At 28.6% G+C, this 16,810-nt stretch overlaps 1 protein-coding gene across 2 annotated transcripts; it reads right to left on the bottom strand.

Moving 5' to 3' along the window:
- Positions 1 to 5,255: 5,255 nt before the first annotated feature.
- LOC107008872 (NAC domain-containing protein 35) lies at positions 5,256 to 7,543 on the bottom strand. Of its 2 annotated transcripts, none has more exons than XM_015208079.2 (3): positions 7,068 to 7,543; positions 6,327 to 6,595; positions 5,256 to 6,222 (listed from the first exon to the last, which is right to left on the bottom strand). In XM_015208079.2, the coding sequence occupies exons 1-3, from the start codon at positions 7,348 to 7,350 to the stop codon at positions 5,533 to 5,535; spliced, it is 1,242 nt and encodes a 413-aa protein (XP_015063565.1). In that variant the 5' UTR covers positions 7,351 to 7,543; the 3' UTR covers positions 5,256 to 5,532. The 2 variants fall into 2 exon arrangements, with proteins under 2 accessions (XP_015063565.1, XP_015063573.1); XM_015208087.2 differs by having other exon boundaries at positions 5,256 to 6,213; positions 7,068 to 7,538.
- Positions 7,544 to 16,810: the final 9,267 nt, after the last annotated feature.

The following is a 16,810-nucleotide window of genomic DNA, read 5'->3' as shown; positions in this document are numbered from 1 at the left end:
TGTTTGAATCTCAAAACTCAAAAAGTGTCATATAAACTGGGACCAAGGGAGTAACTAAATGTGAAATTTATTTGTGCGATTACGTTATCTTGTCCTAATCTTAGGATAAATTTCACATTTAGTTACTCCCTTGGTAACAAAAAATAATGTTACAACTCACATTCATTATTTTGTTATTTCAAAACTTTTTCAACGGATGAATTTGTTTCAAAATTAATTGAAACACTAAACCTTACGTGAAGTACTACTACTACTGAGAATGAAAAATGCTCTCCAAAGTTGTGTTTTTTTCTCCAACTTATATGGCTTGTGGCATAATTGTTGATACCACTTATTAGGATTAAATGTTTATCATGATACCAAAAGTTATAGCTGATAGCAAAAACATAACTTTATTTTTAACAAAATATACCGAACAAGTATCATGCTCGATTGTAACTCCAAACCAAACTACTCTAACCCTTCGTGGGCCTTGCCCTAGACGGGATGTTGGCAATACCCAACACAATGTTAATGTAACTTTATCAGCAGGAGATTCCAATTTCATGTTCCAGAAACACATTTACTTTGTCATTTTTAGTGTAATACGACATTCTGCTTGATGTCTGTCTTGTAATTGTTGCTAACAATTGAGTTCAAAATTATTCTTAAAATGAGTTGTCATTTTTGTGTAATCACATGTCCCTGTAACTGATAATCATATCATGAATGAATATCTATAGTTTTTTTTTTATCAGCTCCAGTTCAACTCTAAATATAACTATTTCTGTATACATGTGTATACAAGTATATATTGTCAATTAATTTTAATCTATAGGACTTAAATATTGAAGATTAAAAGTATTTAATCCTTTTTAAAAAAGTTATAGCTTCTTATAACACTTCAAACATGCTTTCTTGATATGATATATATTTCTACTTTTTCTATTCTAAATGTATACATTCAAGTGCCTAATCTTCATTTTTTGGTCTAATAAGAAAAACTCTCAACAGCAGATTTTGCTTACAACTTTGAAGTGAGAGTTATAGCTACTGATTTGATAAAATTTAATAGTTTAAAAATTCAGTTGATTTGTACAAATAATTTTGTCATAGAGAAACTCTTCTTTAAACTTTAAAATTCTGAATCTGACTACTAAGACAACATTAAAATGATTGTATTTCTCGACTTGTCATAGAATGTCAAACGGTCATTGTTTCCAAATTTTAGTTGCAATGCCCCCCCCCCCCGACACTCCGGCAAATATCTGTATATATCGTTTCAATTTGTTTGTTATACTTATATTTTAAAGTCAGTTTATATTTACTTTTTTTATATAATTTTTTAATTTTAACTTTTCACACATTATGTTTAATATCAAGATTTAATTATTAAATTTCGTGTCAAATCAAAACGAGATAAATAATAATTGATTTTACAATGTTGACACCCAATTTTGGCCTAACATTTTAAAAATTCGTGATTTTGAAGCTTTATTTATTTAATAGCAAATTTTGGTCCGATGATTTTAAAATTCATACATTTTGAGTCAAATACAAAAAAAAATCTGCCTTTCCCACATTGTCTCTCAAACAATTTTCAATTTTGCAATAGTCCCACATCGGTATTTCATCCTTTTTGAGGATTTTTGGGTTTCTATATAAGCCTACTTCATTCACTATTTTTAGGGGAGGATTTGGAGGGGAAAATAAAAGAATATTCATAAAATTTTGAGAATTCTTGGTTCCCATAGTTCAAAAATTTTAAAGTGTTTTTGTGGTTTTCTCGAGTTGAGGAGGTGGAGTCGTCTTCTTCAAACTCGTAGTTCCGGTTCGTCGCCCAGTTTCAGGTAAATTTTTTTCTTAGTCTTGTTTTATTTATTTCCCAGCTCTTTTATGTTTCTGTTTATTATATGTAGCTTGTTTTGTTTTTTTTTAGTTTAATGTAGTTCTAAAAGTCAATTAATATTTGTGTTTATTGTAGTTTTAATATTAGCATTATTTTACGATTTGATATTTATTTATTTATTATTATTATTATTTTAAATTTGTTAGTCAGCTATTTGCTATCTTAACTTTTCAGGGTTTTGTTATTATTCTATTTTAATGTTATTTTTATTTTTATATATTACGTTATTGTTGTTTTCATTTCTAATTATGTTGTTTTAGTTTGGTTATTATTTTCCATATTCTCTTGGGATAAGTTTGTTATGTTTTGTTGATGTTCAAGTTATATTAAATATATTTGTTAAAAGGGCCGATGAAAAATCTATCCGTCGGGTTTAGAGGCCTTTCCATTTTGAAAGACGGAAATTTAATTAAAGTTAATATTTTTATTGTTAAATTTGGCCAATGAGAAAACTCTCCGTCGATTTTGGAGGCCTTTCCATTTTAAAAGACGGAAATCTAATTCAGTTTATATATAATTTTAGTTGTTGGAATTGGCCGATGAAGAAATTACCGTCGATTTCCAAGGCCTTCCATGTTAATAAGACAAATTTTTATTTTTAAGTCATTATTTGAGTTATTCATTTTTATTTATTTGACACTAATTCTTTTACTAAGTGTCTTTACAGGTACCCAAAACTTGCTTCCTTGAAGCCATTCGAATGAAGTTCGAATCATACGTTTAATTTCATTATCTTGTGAATATTGACGTTAGGCAAACTTTAGGCCGATCATTATTTTGTTTTATTTTGTATATTGCATGTTTATTATATCTGTATATTATTTTATATTCTTCCTCAATTTGAAAAAAAAAAAAAAATGAATTCAGTCGGGAACCACACTTGTGGATTCCGAAGGGTGCCTAACCCCTTCCCTTCGGAATAACTTGAACCCCTTACCTAGAATCAATTGGTTTCGTAGATTAATAATTGGTTTCCTAGTTTTCCTAAAAATTAGGTGGCGACTCTTTTTAAAACTCGTTTATTTTTAAAACTTTGTTAAAATTGAATCAATTAATTTATTTTCGAGTTGCCGCGACGTTTCGCCCTATTTTGACAGAGTAGGGATGTAAACATACAATATCATATAAAATATTTCTAAATAAACTTTAATCCCAGTACATGCATTATTGCTGCACAATCACGACGTATCTATCGTATAGTATATGAAAGTGTGATGGACCGCCAATTATTGGTGAATTTTGAAGATGCCTTAAAAATAAAATTTAACATTGCAAATATATTATATATATACACTCATATACAAATCATGTTTTTCCTTTTGGAACATGTGAAATTACAGTATATTTTTGCCGCCTAATCATTTTTTAATTATATTTCATTTTTGCAAACAAATATGAAGTCCTCCAACTAGGAATTTTTCTAATTTCTAATCTCTTTGACCCTTTTGTCAGGAAAAAATTGACAATCAAACAACAGTTTGTGAGAAACTATTCATGTTGAAAGTATTCCATCCGTCTATTTCTAATTTTAGTTGTCATAGTTTTTCTTTTTAGAATCAAATTATAAAAATTTTGATTAACTTTTCTGATATATTTTTTATCATATTCGTATATAAAAATTGTAATTTATTGTACTTTTCGTATAGTTTTGAATATCTAAATTTAACAATATCAAATTAATGTAATCTAATTTAATTTTAAAAATTAGTCAATTTAACTTTAAAAAACGCAACATGACAAATAAAAGTGAACCCTCTGGAGTTTGTTTTTAGTTGAGTTGGTCACACAATTCATTAAGAGTGACTTAGTGACCAAAGAATGATTTTCATCTAGGGGTTTACATTATGAAGAAGTAGGCACATAAAGAAGTTGACGGTGATTCAATATTTATTAACTATACATAAAATAATTTTATTCAAATATAAATAATATAAATTTCATCGAATTTTTTTTAAATAAATCCCTTAATCCTATCTAGCTCCGATGCATAAAGTAGCATTGGTAGAAACAAAGAAATGCACGAGCTATATTCACGCGGAATTGAATAGGGGCACAAAAAAATGACACAATATGCACGTTATGTTCTATGGACTTCTCTTTGAGATAATAAAATTAACCTATGAAAATGTAATTAATTGAAATTTGCCTAAAATGATCTGCCCAAAAGTTGGTTTAAATTTATAAGTGATAAATCTTGTAAAAATATTGAAATTAAAAAAAAAATCTTTTAGGTATGTTATATATAAGTATAACAAAAAATAAAAACATTAGTTTTGTTTATTAATTAAACAAATTATAAAAAAATAAAATAAAATTTGCTTAACCTAGTTTCACTTAGTTCATCTCAGCGTAAGCAATTTCACAAAATTAAAAGATTGGTCCCTAACTCATTTGTTATTTCAATTCATTCTGACAAGTTAAAATTCAGCTCGAAACGCTCATTTGTCTTTCGTACACATCTCAAATTAACATAGACAGCCTAAATTATATAATATGATTACTTTTTTCCTATCTCCTCCAGCTATTATATAGTAGGTGAAAGAGCATAGTTCATAAGGTATATAGTAGTAGTGTCAATACTAAATCTATATGTGAAGAACTTTTCAGGCTAACCAATAGGACAGATAATCCAAAGAATTAATGTAGCTATATATGGATACAACAAGGAAAATTAATTAATTAATTCTAGAACTAATTTTTTTTACTCAGCAATGAAATCTTTGTAATGGATTAGTTACTGCTAAAACTATATATTTAGGCAAATATGATACTAAGCATTTGTCTTCTATTTAGCTGTTGTCTTGTGAAAAATATATTTATGGATCCATAATTTCCAACATTTTGCATTCTAGCTTTGTCTCTTCATAAGTCTGTGAATCAATAATTGCTTAATCATTAATTCTTATGAATAACAGTGTGTATATTGAACCAGACTGACTGCATCAATTTTCATTCCTAAAGCTTCTATGTGCATGTAAGTCCAAAAGGTGTCAAATGAACGGGTTATGCTGAATTTGGGTGGATTAAATGAGATGTCCGTCTAAAAATTACTTGAATTGAAATTGACATGAGCATAAAGAGCTAAAATGTGGGTCAAAAACTTAATTTGCTATTTGTTCTTTTTTATATTTTCTTAATATGTATTAATAATCAACACGATCAGATGAATTATAATTTTATGGGCTAATTTTGTCACATGATTTAACTCTTTCCCAATTCATGTGCTATAAAATTTGATAAAATAATTAAAAAAAAGTACATCACATAAATAAATTAAGACTAGAGAAGAATCAGTAGTTTATCTATATATAGTCAACAACCTGAATAATCATCAAGCGACATCAAGACATGTATACTCCCCATAAAATTTAAAATCAAACCCTAAGAAGATGCATTGAACTGTAGAGCTAACTTAATTAGCACATATCTAATTTCATCAAGTACAGAAAAGTAATTAGAAAGATTACAATAGCTTAATAATAGTACCCTAACTAATTAGAACTAACCCTAAACCCTAACAATAAGATCCCACACACACATTATTTAATTTGATCATAGAGCTAGCTAGCTAGTAAAATTAAAAATATCAGTAGATATATATATTATATATTGATATGTATATGTGCAGTTTAGTGATGATGAAATTACTTGAAGGGATTATTGCCTTGATCATAGTGATCATCTTTGCAGCTTCCATCTGTTTGATTAATTGAATTCCACTCCCACAATCTGTCTGAAAAAGCCGCGGCCGCGGAAGATGGAAGTGATCCTTGATGAAGTAAAGATTGTGGTTGTTGCAGTAATAATGGAGGAGGATATTGTTGGGGCACAACACCAGGAGGAGGATGAAAATGGTGTTGATTATTATGAAAGGCGACGACTTGGTCTAAGTTTATTAGTCTATGGAGATCATCAGTGGTATTATTTGTTGTTGCTACTAATGATGTGAAAGGTGTTAAGGTTGATGTAGTGATATTAACCGCGCTCCCAATAGGGTCTAGCGCGATGTTAGTGTATGAATTTGAGAGGGAATTGAGCCCGAGTGATGTAGCAACATGATGCTGGTGTTGGTGTTGGTGATGGTGATCAGTACTAGTACTACTTGCACTTGTTTCAGTACTTAATTTTTCGTCGATTTGTTGTTGGGCTAGGTACAACGGAGAGATTAATGATGAATCTTGTTGTGCTACTTGTTGTTTTTTGATGGGAGTTGTTCCTCTAGAAGAAGAAGATGATGATGCTCTTGTTGTTAGTAGTGATCTTGGAAGAGATGGATGGTCTTCCACTCCAGCTCTTTTATAGACACGACAAAGTGAAATTTCTGCCTGAAAATACTACATATTATTAGTTGTAATCGGAATTTGACCTCATGTGCCTGTGAAACGAATACATTTGAATGAATAAATGAAAGTTAAGGTTGTGATATATATATATACACCTTTTGTAGGCGTTCAGTTTCATGATGTGGAAGACGATATTCATTCATAATCCAACTACTTCTTATGCCTTTAGGAGCCTTCCCTGAGTAGAAAACCAATGTCTTTTTCAGGCCAATGGACCGCGAATTCTCCGTTCTAATCATTCTATCAGCTCCAGTAGCCTTCCAATACCCTGATGTTGTAACCCTATTTGGCCTATCACCATTTCTATACTTCCTATCTCTTGGCACATAGAAATACCACTCCTTCTCTCCAATTGCTGCCAAAGCTATAAAAACAAACAAACTTATACATATAGAATCAACTTCAAAAAATAGAAACTCAATTGAATCCAAATTATGTGCTACCCAAAAGTAAAGCAGAGGCGGATCTAGGGTTCAAAATTAATATTTTTTATAACAATTATGATCTGCATCACAAGTATTGAGTACAGATGAATCCAGTGTTAACAATTTGTTCAACAAGTTCAATTAAAACCGACATTTTTAGTATAGAAATTGATATAGATTATAGTAATTATTGAATTATGAACTCACAATTACATAAATTCAATCTAAGAAAACCTTAAAAAATACNTGTTGGTACAAGACTTATGCATCTTGTAGATATGCAAGGATATTCTTTTCTATCTTTAAAGGCAACNACTGAAACTTTGTGTTAAAATTTAAATTCTGAATCTGCTTGTATTACGTAGAAAGGAAAGAAATTGAAAGAGAGTAAAAATGAATAGTAGTGTATACCAGGAAGCTCCCAAGGGTCATAACGATAAAGATCAAGAAAAGTGATGAGTTCAACATTAAAACGTTTTCCTTCAACCTTACGGCGAAGATAAAACTCTACAAGCTCTTCCTCAGTAGGATGAAATCGAAAACCAGGCATGACCATGTCATGTTCATGATCATCGTCATCATCATTATCACCTCCTTTAATAGTGTTGTTGATGTTGTTGTTATCATCATCATCTTGCTGTTGATGTTGTTGGGATTGACTCATGTTTGTAGTAATAAAAGGGACAATTGCCATAAAAAAAAAAAGATAGTATAACTTTAGTAATAGTAACTTGTCATGAAGGGAATTATATATATTTATTCAAATGATATATAGGCTAAAAGGGGTAGAGTTTCTTCCTCCATTTATATTAACTGGTGTTATTGTACTATAAATGAAAGTTGTGGACGAGAAAAGATTGTGTAAATTTGAGTAATAAACAAGCACACAATAAGTCAAAGTCTTTATTTTAATTAATTAAAATTATATATTATACTCTAGAGGGTACATATATAAAGTGGAGATTTTATTATTTATGAGATTAGGGGTGGAGTTAATAGAAAGATCTACATAGCTATCGATGAGACCCTACATGAGAAGATGTTGAGTTAAGATGAGAAAAGGACACTAGAAAATAATAGGACAGCTTGGCTAGCGGTGGGTTTGGAGCTTTCTTAATTCTCACATTAATTGATTAACTTTTTTTTTTACCAACAATTTTACTACTTTCACTTCATTTCTTTTTCATTTTTACACTAAACTAGTCATTTAAACAATTCCCATGATTATTTTGCATGTTTAGTTATTTGAGAGGAGTTAAATATTGAAGAAATTTTATTAGGCCATGATCATTATATATATATTTAAGCACTCATAAGAACGCGCATGCACATAGACTTTAAAATACTAGTATATTTTATTATAGAGAAGCAAAATTGACGCAAGATAAAAAGAGGTAGCTAGGCTGGGGATGGGTTGGAGTCCACTTATATATATGCATAGTTGTGTATGTGTATTGAGGGAGACTACTTCATATTGTCAAGAGAACCCCGTGACTCTCACTACAACTAATTACCATCTTTTGTCAATATTATTACACCACTTCAATCTAATTTAATTTCGTTCAGAAAGTCTTAGTAGCTCAGTTGGTTGGTTACTTGTACTTTTTACTCTGTTGTATGTTGGGTGAGGATTCAATTCCTTTAAAGTCGTTGGCTGCATATATATACATAAAAGATTTTTAATCAAACTCTAAGAAGGATGTTAGCTCTGTTGTCCTAAGTTGCATAACGAGGTAATTGTTAAAAAATGACAAAAATCTCACATTGATTGGATGGACTTCTTATAAGGGTAGGACAGTTCTTTTTTTTTTGAGCTAACTTATGGGGTGTAATTTAGATCTAGATGAATTTAGGAGTAAAACAGAAAACCATTACCTATTGCATATGCAAAATTGCTAGTGCCTCCTACAAGAACTATGCCTCTTCGAAGATATATATATTTTTATATATATATATAAAGTCAAGGTCAATAAAGCAATATACATTAGAAAAAAAGAAGAAATATTGTTGTATTGATATATAAGTGTATATCATAAAGATAGTAAAATTCAATATAACAATCTCTTGTATCATTACTTTATCTCAATTCCTTATGAGGTGTATCTGCACTTTTGAAGTGTAATTTAGATATCGAGAAATGTAGGTTTAAAAAGAAAACCATTACGTGCCACACATACATAATTTATCTTTAAGACAAAAGTTTAATTTTGTTGAATGTATATATACAATAAAACAAATTTTCTTTTTCATTTTATGAAGATATATAGATATCTCGACCCCTAAAAGAATACATACAAATTTGTTTTTTGGCAATATAGAAGTGTCAAAACGTGTCTTCTTTTATAGAAAAACAAGACATTTACACGGGTCTTTTGGAATTTTTATGAACAAAAAATTATAGTTTTATTAGTTTTTTCTAAAGTCACGAGTATGAGGTCACAATTCTCTCTTTTTTCGTTGAAAATAGAAGAAATGAAAAGCATATTAGAAAAATAAATTCCAGAATATTTATATAAAACTTGAATGTTCTAAACCTTTTTTTAATTATAATTTGGCATGCAAATTCAATATTATTTTATTAAAGTCTCTTTAATAGTTAAATCCATCCAATTAGAAAACAAATGGAGATTTGATTTGTTTTTTATTTCAATTAGGTATAAAACGTACGTGCTTTAGCAAATATGATGAAAGTTAAGCTAATTATTTTCACCAACTTCATATCATTTAAATTATTATAAAACTCTCTATATATCATATCCTCCGCCTCATAGTAATTTATCTTTTAATTTTACGCATATTAAGAAAATATGAATAAGAAGATAATTTTACTATTTTACCATTCAAAAAAAAAACTTTTCACAATTTTATAAATAAATGTAAACATTTAAAAAAAAAATAATTACTAAGGTAATACTAAAAAAAATTACTTCCTCATTCCCATATTAGATTATTTCTTTTCGTTTTTCACGGCAAATAAAAAATAACTAATAAATTAATTATTTTTTACTATTTTTCTCTTTGTTCAGATTAAATGGCCTCTTAAAAATGAAATTCTTAGACCTTTAAATTTGTTTAAACCTCCGAGTCCAAAGAACGAACTCTCTCCATTCCATATTTGAGGCATTTTCTATTTTTTAAGTTAACTTAATTATTAAGTTTTCGAGATCGAGTGTTATTTCTATTTTATTGATCATTAGTTAGTACTGAAATTAGTGATTAATTGATATTTAATTATTTTAATCATAAATTTTGACAATAATAATAAAGATAAAAATGAAAAATTAGTTTCAATCTATGTCTTATTCTAAAAAGAGTGTGAAATACCTCAAAAATTAAGTTAATATAGAATGAAGGGATTATTAGTTTGTTGGGGTAAAATTGAAAAAAAAAATTAATTCTATCAATAAAATATGGAATAACTATTTTTAGAGATGCCAGACTAGTATGAAACGGAGATAGTAATTAACGTTTGCTTGATTTAATAAAATAAATTATTAATAAAGTATAATTATTTTTAAGTAAGATAATCAACTAATATGGTATTCGGAGAGGGTGCACATAACTATTGAGTCTGTTAGTTTATTTTCTTGATTAGGAGAATTCAAGAAAACCCCATTGGAAAACAGAAATTTGCTACCCCCAATCATTTTCAATGGACCCCATTTATTGGACTGATCAGTTGGCCTCCTACTTAGAATTATTCAGATTTAATTTTTTTCTCTTTACATAAATATTCAGCCATGATATTTTATTTTGTCTTGTCTACTAGAAATTTAATTCTAGCCCCACACCAAAAATAAAAATAAAAATAGGTTTATACATGTTTTCTCTCTCGTGAAAGTAGCTTCCAATTTATATGGTTGACTTCATAGAGTACATTTTATTTCATTAAATATAATTTGTATTTATAAGTTTCCATATTATTATTTTGTTTTCTTCTTTAACCTTTCTGGTTTCTACTTATTCTATATATCTTGTCTTCATCTCATCTTTGATGTGTCATAAGTCAAAAGCTTAGGAGAAACAATATTTCATGCAACATATTTCGATAAACACGAATCACAATGTAGCTATCTATATTTTTAATTCTAAAATGAAAAAGTTTTAGCTTATTTGAAAATCAATTTATAAAATTTTAAATCTCGTGTTTTTAGATTTATAATTTTATTTTGATCGAACTTCTTAAATGTGGATTGGAAGGCAAAGTAAGACAACCGCTACCTCTAGCCTTTTTACGAAAAAGACTTTTAACATAAAAATCAATTATATTATAAGAAATGTCTTCTTTTCAATTAAATGAAAAATCAATATCGTTTAGAAAAAACTAGATAAATTATATTATAGAAATCAATCGTATTCAGATGAAACTTTAACAAATTAAATTAGACAATGTTGTATAGGTAACCATCTTACGCCATGCTTACCTAGCATGTTTAATTTGTTGATCAAATCTTAAACTAAATTTGTTTATTTCTTCCCTTTTCTAGCAAGGTAGTTGATTATAATTTATATCTATCACATAAAAATACTTTATCCGTCATAATTTATGTGGCATCGTACGACTTGATATATAAAGAAAAAAGTTATTTTTTTTTAATTTATGGTTTCAAACAAATCTTGAGTATTTGTATGATTGTAAATTATTAAATTTAGAATAAAAGAATTTTTTTAAAATTAAATTATTTTTAATCATAAAAAATGACTTATTTTCGAGACACATAAAAAATATATCACATGAATTAAACGGTCTGAAAAAAGTAATAAAATATAACATCCATATAGTATATATATGAATACGGAAAGAGTTTGGTTCCTATTTGGACTTGGGATTAATTTATTACTACTTTTATTTATTTTTGAGTGAATAACAATTGAATATACTTCTCCAATGTTCTTTTGGATGATCTCATTGCTCGTAAAATTGAGGCAAAACGATTCATAGTGTATAACTGTATATATAAATTTTATGCGAATGTGACCTATCAGGCTATCACAATGTAAATTATAAAATGCTTTTAAAAAGACATATTCACCCCAAAAAAATAAATAATACTTTTTTCATTTTAATTTATTTATCCTATTTTAATATAACACAAAATTTGAGAAAGCAAAAAAAAAAAAAAGATTGAAAAGTGAAACTAAGTTGTTATCAAACCAAGCACGAAATTCTTTTTTTTTCCAAATATATATATAAAACGATGTATAACAAAAAATCAAAACAGAGAAAATAATTATAAAATTTATTTAATTTATATTTAAGCACATCAACAGTATAGCGATATAAAATTATTGAAGTCCTCAAGATATTAACCAGTATGTACTAAGAAATTTTATCTAACTTGTGAATTTTAAAACTTCAGGACATTAATAATTACCTGATTTAAAAGTGTCGAATTTGTGAATTTTTCACTAGTAGAAAAAGGATCGTTTTGGTGGATTCCTAATTGTAGAACCCTTGTTCTTTTTAGACCTGAATTCATAATTTTAAAGTTCGAAAATGAAAAGTGTTTACTGCTCAAACAATCTATTCATAAAATAAAAAATATTTACCATCCAAATAATAACTTATAATTTTAAAATTTTAAAATGAAAATTGCTTATCAACCGAGCAATCACCTTGCCGGTTGGTTGTAATAGTGCGAAAAATGGGCCCATAAGGGAGATAGGGGCCCATCAATAATTTGTGTTATCCCACACGAAATTCCCGTGGCCTGGACCATTTTGGCGGTTGTCAACCCTTTTCTCTTGTATCATTTCAATATTAGCCATTTTACTATAGACAACAACTTTTATAATGTTTATTTTTACTGTTTAGGGATATAGTCACTAATTGCTACTCTAAAATATTTATTCCATTTCAAAAATCTTCATCTTTAATATTTAGTTTAAAAGACCCTTGGATAGATTTAAAATAAATTAAGTATTTATTTTTATCGTGATAATTTATAGTCTGAATACATTTTTTTCATTTTTTGTTTGTATAAAAAGTCTTTCTTAAAAGAATGATTTAGTTTATTAATCTACAATATAAGCTTGCAAACGCATAATTTATTTCGTAATTTGAAGTTAAGAAATCAAGATTGTTAAAAAGAAAATTTTAAATTTGAAAAAAGCAGACTTGAAAAGCATATATTATTTTTTACCTCTACATAGTCATATAACTATTTTTTACTATATTAGTGTTTATGCTAATGTACATAAATATCAGATAACACTGTTTATCAAAACTTTGCTAGATGAGAATATAGCTCTTAATATGTCTTGCATATACTGAAATTACAATTGAAATTTCTTGATCCTCCTCTCTCTAAATTGATAAAGCGAAATAAGGTCATTCTAGCCTTTTGAATGCTTTGTATAGGACCATCTTCTGAAATAGATTTCGCGAAAAAATAGATATATCCACTCTAGATTGTTCTCCGCCCCTAAGTCACAAGTCCTCCCTCATTTTGTTAAACTAGCTATACTAGACCATTTGACAATTAACATTAGCCTTTCTCTAAGAACAAAAAAATCCATAGGAATTGAAGTTTGTACATTCCTTATTAAATGCATGAGGTCCAAAATATAATATCTTTCGATTTAATCACCGACCTTTTTTTTGTTATAAGCCGTCCGACCAATCTTTTTATGTTTCTTTTAGGGCACACTTATTTGTCACTACGCATATGTCATTTTTAATCTCTTTCTACTTGGGGCATTACCAAACCACATATTTTTCTTTATTCACTTTTAACTTTTATTGCTTAGAATATGATTGATGTTTCATATTTTTTTCGTTTGCATTTACTTATTAGTAGGCCTAATTAATGTATTTTATCCTCACTTTTGTAAAAAGTCCTAATTTGTAGTTTTCTCTAGAGTGGCATGAATGGATCTTGATCTTGACAACTTTAGATCTTTTTTTTTTAGGCTCACATTTTCTCTTGTGAGATTTCAAGATTTTTGACAAAGTCTTAAGTGAAGTGTTTTAGATTTCATTAGTCTTGTGAGTGACACATAGTTGGTAGCTCGAGATATATTTTTAAAAAAAAAAACAAAATTTCAATTTCCAAGCTTTCGAGTGGATTAGGTTGACTTAACTAAATTAAAATTTTCCTCTAGATTACTACTGAAGAACAATATCTTCGAAGATTGTGGCAGGATGAATATATATATTCCTCTATCCTTAGTTGAAGGTCTTGAGTTTAAATCAATGATTTGAATAACAATATCATCAAGAATTGTGACGAGATGGATATATATGTTCCTTTACTGCTCTACCCTTAATCAAAGGTCTTGAGTTCAAACTTTTGATTAAAAAAAAATTCTAATAAAAAACACTTAATCTTTTATAACAGGTCTTACACGATACAAATTTAAGTTAATTTGGAGATTCAACGCAGGACTATTTAGTGGCATAGTGACAAAAACATAACATACATGCATCAAGAATTGAAACCAAATACCAAAAAAAAAAAATTGAAAAAAATTATTAGTTGCATGTAGGTAAATTAGTTGTTGTTGTACAATGAAGATACTAGAAAATTACAATGAGCAAATAGGGCAGCCAACTACCTGATTTACTAGATAATTCACTTATAACTAATTAATTAATATTAATTAGTTCCCATGTTTCCATGCCAAAATAAGATTTTGAATTTAATGAAATGATATCAAAGTCTTGGATCTAAATTGGCATTTTTCTTCAACTTGAAGCCTATCTCTTTCAATCAGTTAGATATAAATTAAAACCCCTTTATTAATTTATTCCAGTCAAATTTAATTTCAACAATATTGTTTATCGCATCGTCACACATTAATGTAAGGGTATTGTTAATATGCCTAGAGACAATGCAACCCTAATTTCCTTCTGTTTATTTTTTCTTCTCAAACTAGGGCTACCAAGGGTGACGTTTGAGAATAAATAAATAAATAAATAGGAGTATATCTTAAAAAATATGTATTTGCCAAATAATTTTTAATGCAACAAACTAAATAAATAGTAGTAGTAGTAAATAATACTTACGTTGCGGTTCATGTAATACTATTTGGAACATCCACCTTTATTTCATTTGGGGTAAATTACATCTACCCTTTCACGATGAAAAAAGTGATTAACTAACTCGAAAAAATTCATATCGTCCATCTGAATTGTCTCAATTACAACAGACTCCTCCTCTTCACTTCATTCAAGCTGAATTACATCCACCCTCTCACTTTATTTGAGCTGAATTACATTAACTCTTTCACTTTATTTAAACTGAATTACATCCAATCTCTCACTCCGTTCCACCATGAAGATATGAATCTGAATCTGAACTGTTCATATTTTAGGCCATTTAAGTGCATTTATTTAAATTAAAATTTTATGCACTTATTAGCTTGTATTGTTGAGATGTTCAAGATTTTCATATCATTAAAATATATATTTTTGTATGGATAACTTTTATCATCACGCTAGGCCACCAGCATAAGCAGTAAATTCACTTGGCTACAATAATTTGTTATGCTAATTATAAAGGGTGTTCAAAATATATTATTTAATCATTTCGTATATAATTTAACTTATATATACTTTTTTTTTTCTGATGAAGGATGTCAAATTGGACACCTTAACCACCATGTAGCTATGCGACTGAGCAAAAGCCACCACTAATAATCACCTGTGTTATTACGGCAACCATATCGCTGTCTCCAACAACCATCACCTATGTTATCACAAATGTCAGTAACAACTATCATCGTTGACAAGCTCTATTGTCAATCACTATCACACATACTATAATTATATTCATTATCATTATCTTCGTTGCCATCACCACTATGGCACCACCACCACTGTCAATCACTACAACACAACGGCTAATCCCTACTATGAACTACATCCATGACCGCATTAGCACTATCGTCAACCATCACATGACATTCTTTAGTCGCCACCACAAACCGGCACGGCCACCTAAGCAATCACAATCACCACCAGCACTCTACTAACTATCACCACCGTGACAATCACTATAATATTAACTTCCTCCACCATAATAACTATCACCGTCATCATTACTAGCCATTAGCCCCAACTATCTCCACTATCACTAGCAAACATAAATTTTATCCATTTAAAATTTAAAAATCAAATAGTATAAACCTAATTACTCAACGTTCAAATCTAAAAATAACATCTTAATCATTATATAATCATTTAGATTCAGATATCACAATCTTTATACAAACAACATTAAGCAAATAGACGTTAAACTTTTCGCTGTCACTTTTATAATTTCATTTCTTTGACAACCTCCAAATGATATAACATAAATTATAAAATTAATAACAATATATCTTCGTCGAAATACAAAGGCATGTTTTGCAATTTAATACAATACAATAGGCAAATATTATTATTATTATTTTTAAAAAAAATTAGATGATCCAAAAAGAAACTAGGCTATCAGAGTTACATGCATAATAAACCCAACTTGCAATAAAACTCACTATACGTATAACGGCACCAAGCGTGCAAAATAGGGCAAAAATATTATTGGCTGAAGAAAGAGAAATCAAATACATATTTGTACTTGTGAATTTAGTGCGTCCACAAATTGATACATAGTCGTGAATATTTTTCAACTATACGATTAAATATAATATTAGAGCAGACAAATAAATGTTATGTGTTTGAATCTCATCGTTATCCCTAATCGAAAAAGAACTTATCGTCCTTGACCCATAAAAAAGGGATTATCTAATCACCAATTGTTCCTCTCTCAATCATACATAGCCAAAAAAAAAAATTGTACAAGAGACCTAAGTAACAATTAAATAACGTGTTTTATATTGAACCACATGTACTTTTGTACGTGTTACTTCATATATAAATATAGAGAGAGGTTCTAAGATGTTAATTTTTTGTCCTAAATTGATATTTATTCCATATTATTTTCGAACGGGATAAGAAATATTTAGTCCTTGCGAGTGTAATTACTTTATATCTCCATTAACGTAACGAACTTATTAGTTATAGCTAAAATTGATTGATAACAATATTGAGATTTGAGAACAAAGTTATGGTTAAATATTTGCCAACCCCTTTAATGCCAAGTGGGCAATGCGGCTGCTATTATACACACAAATTGTTGATAATATATAGCGACTGCTCCAACACTTTATAC

The sequence above is a fragment of the Solanum pennellii genome, chromosome 1 (assembly GCF_001406875.1).
Source record: "Solanum pennellii chromosome 1, SPENNV200".
Lineage (NCBI taxonomy): Eukaryota > Viridiplantae > Streptophyta > Magnoliopsida > Solanales > Solanaceae > Solanum > Solanum pennellii.
The sequence above is the reverse complement of the archived record's forward strand: the minus strand, read 5'-3'. Positions and strand labels throughout refer to the sequence as shown.

What these genes read in the sequence shown, in the direction of transcription:
- LOC107008872 (XM_015208079.2), bottom strand. Translation starts at nt 7,350, where the DNA reads ATGGCAATTGTCCCTTTTATTACTACAAACATGAGTCAATCCCAACAA. An exon ending in TGACCCTTGGGAGCTTCCTG is followed by an intron (nt 6,596 to 7,067) that starts GTATACACTACT and finishes TTGTTTTTATAG; the next exon opens with CTTTGGCAGCAATTGGAGAG. An exon ending in AAACTGAACGCCTACAAAAG is followed by an intron (nt 6,223 to 6,326) that starts GTGTATATATAT and finishes AATAATATGTAG; the next exon opens with TATTTTCAGGCAGAAATTTC.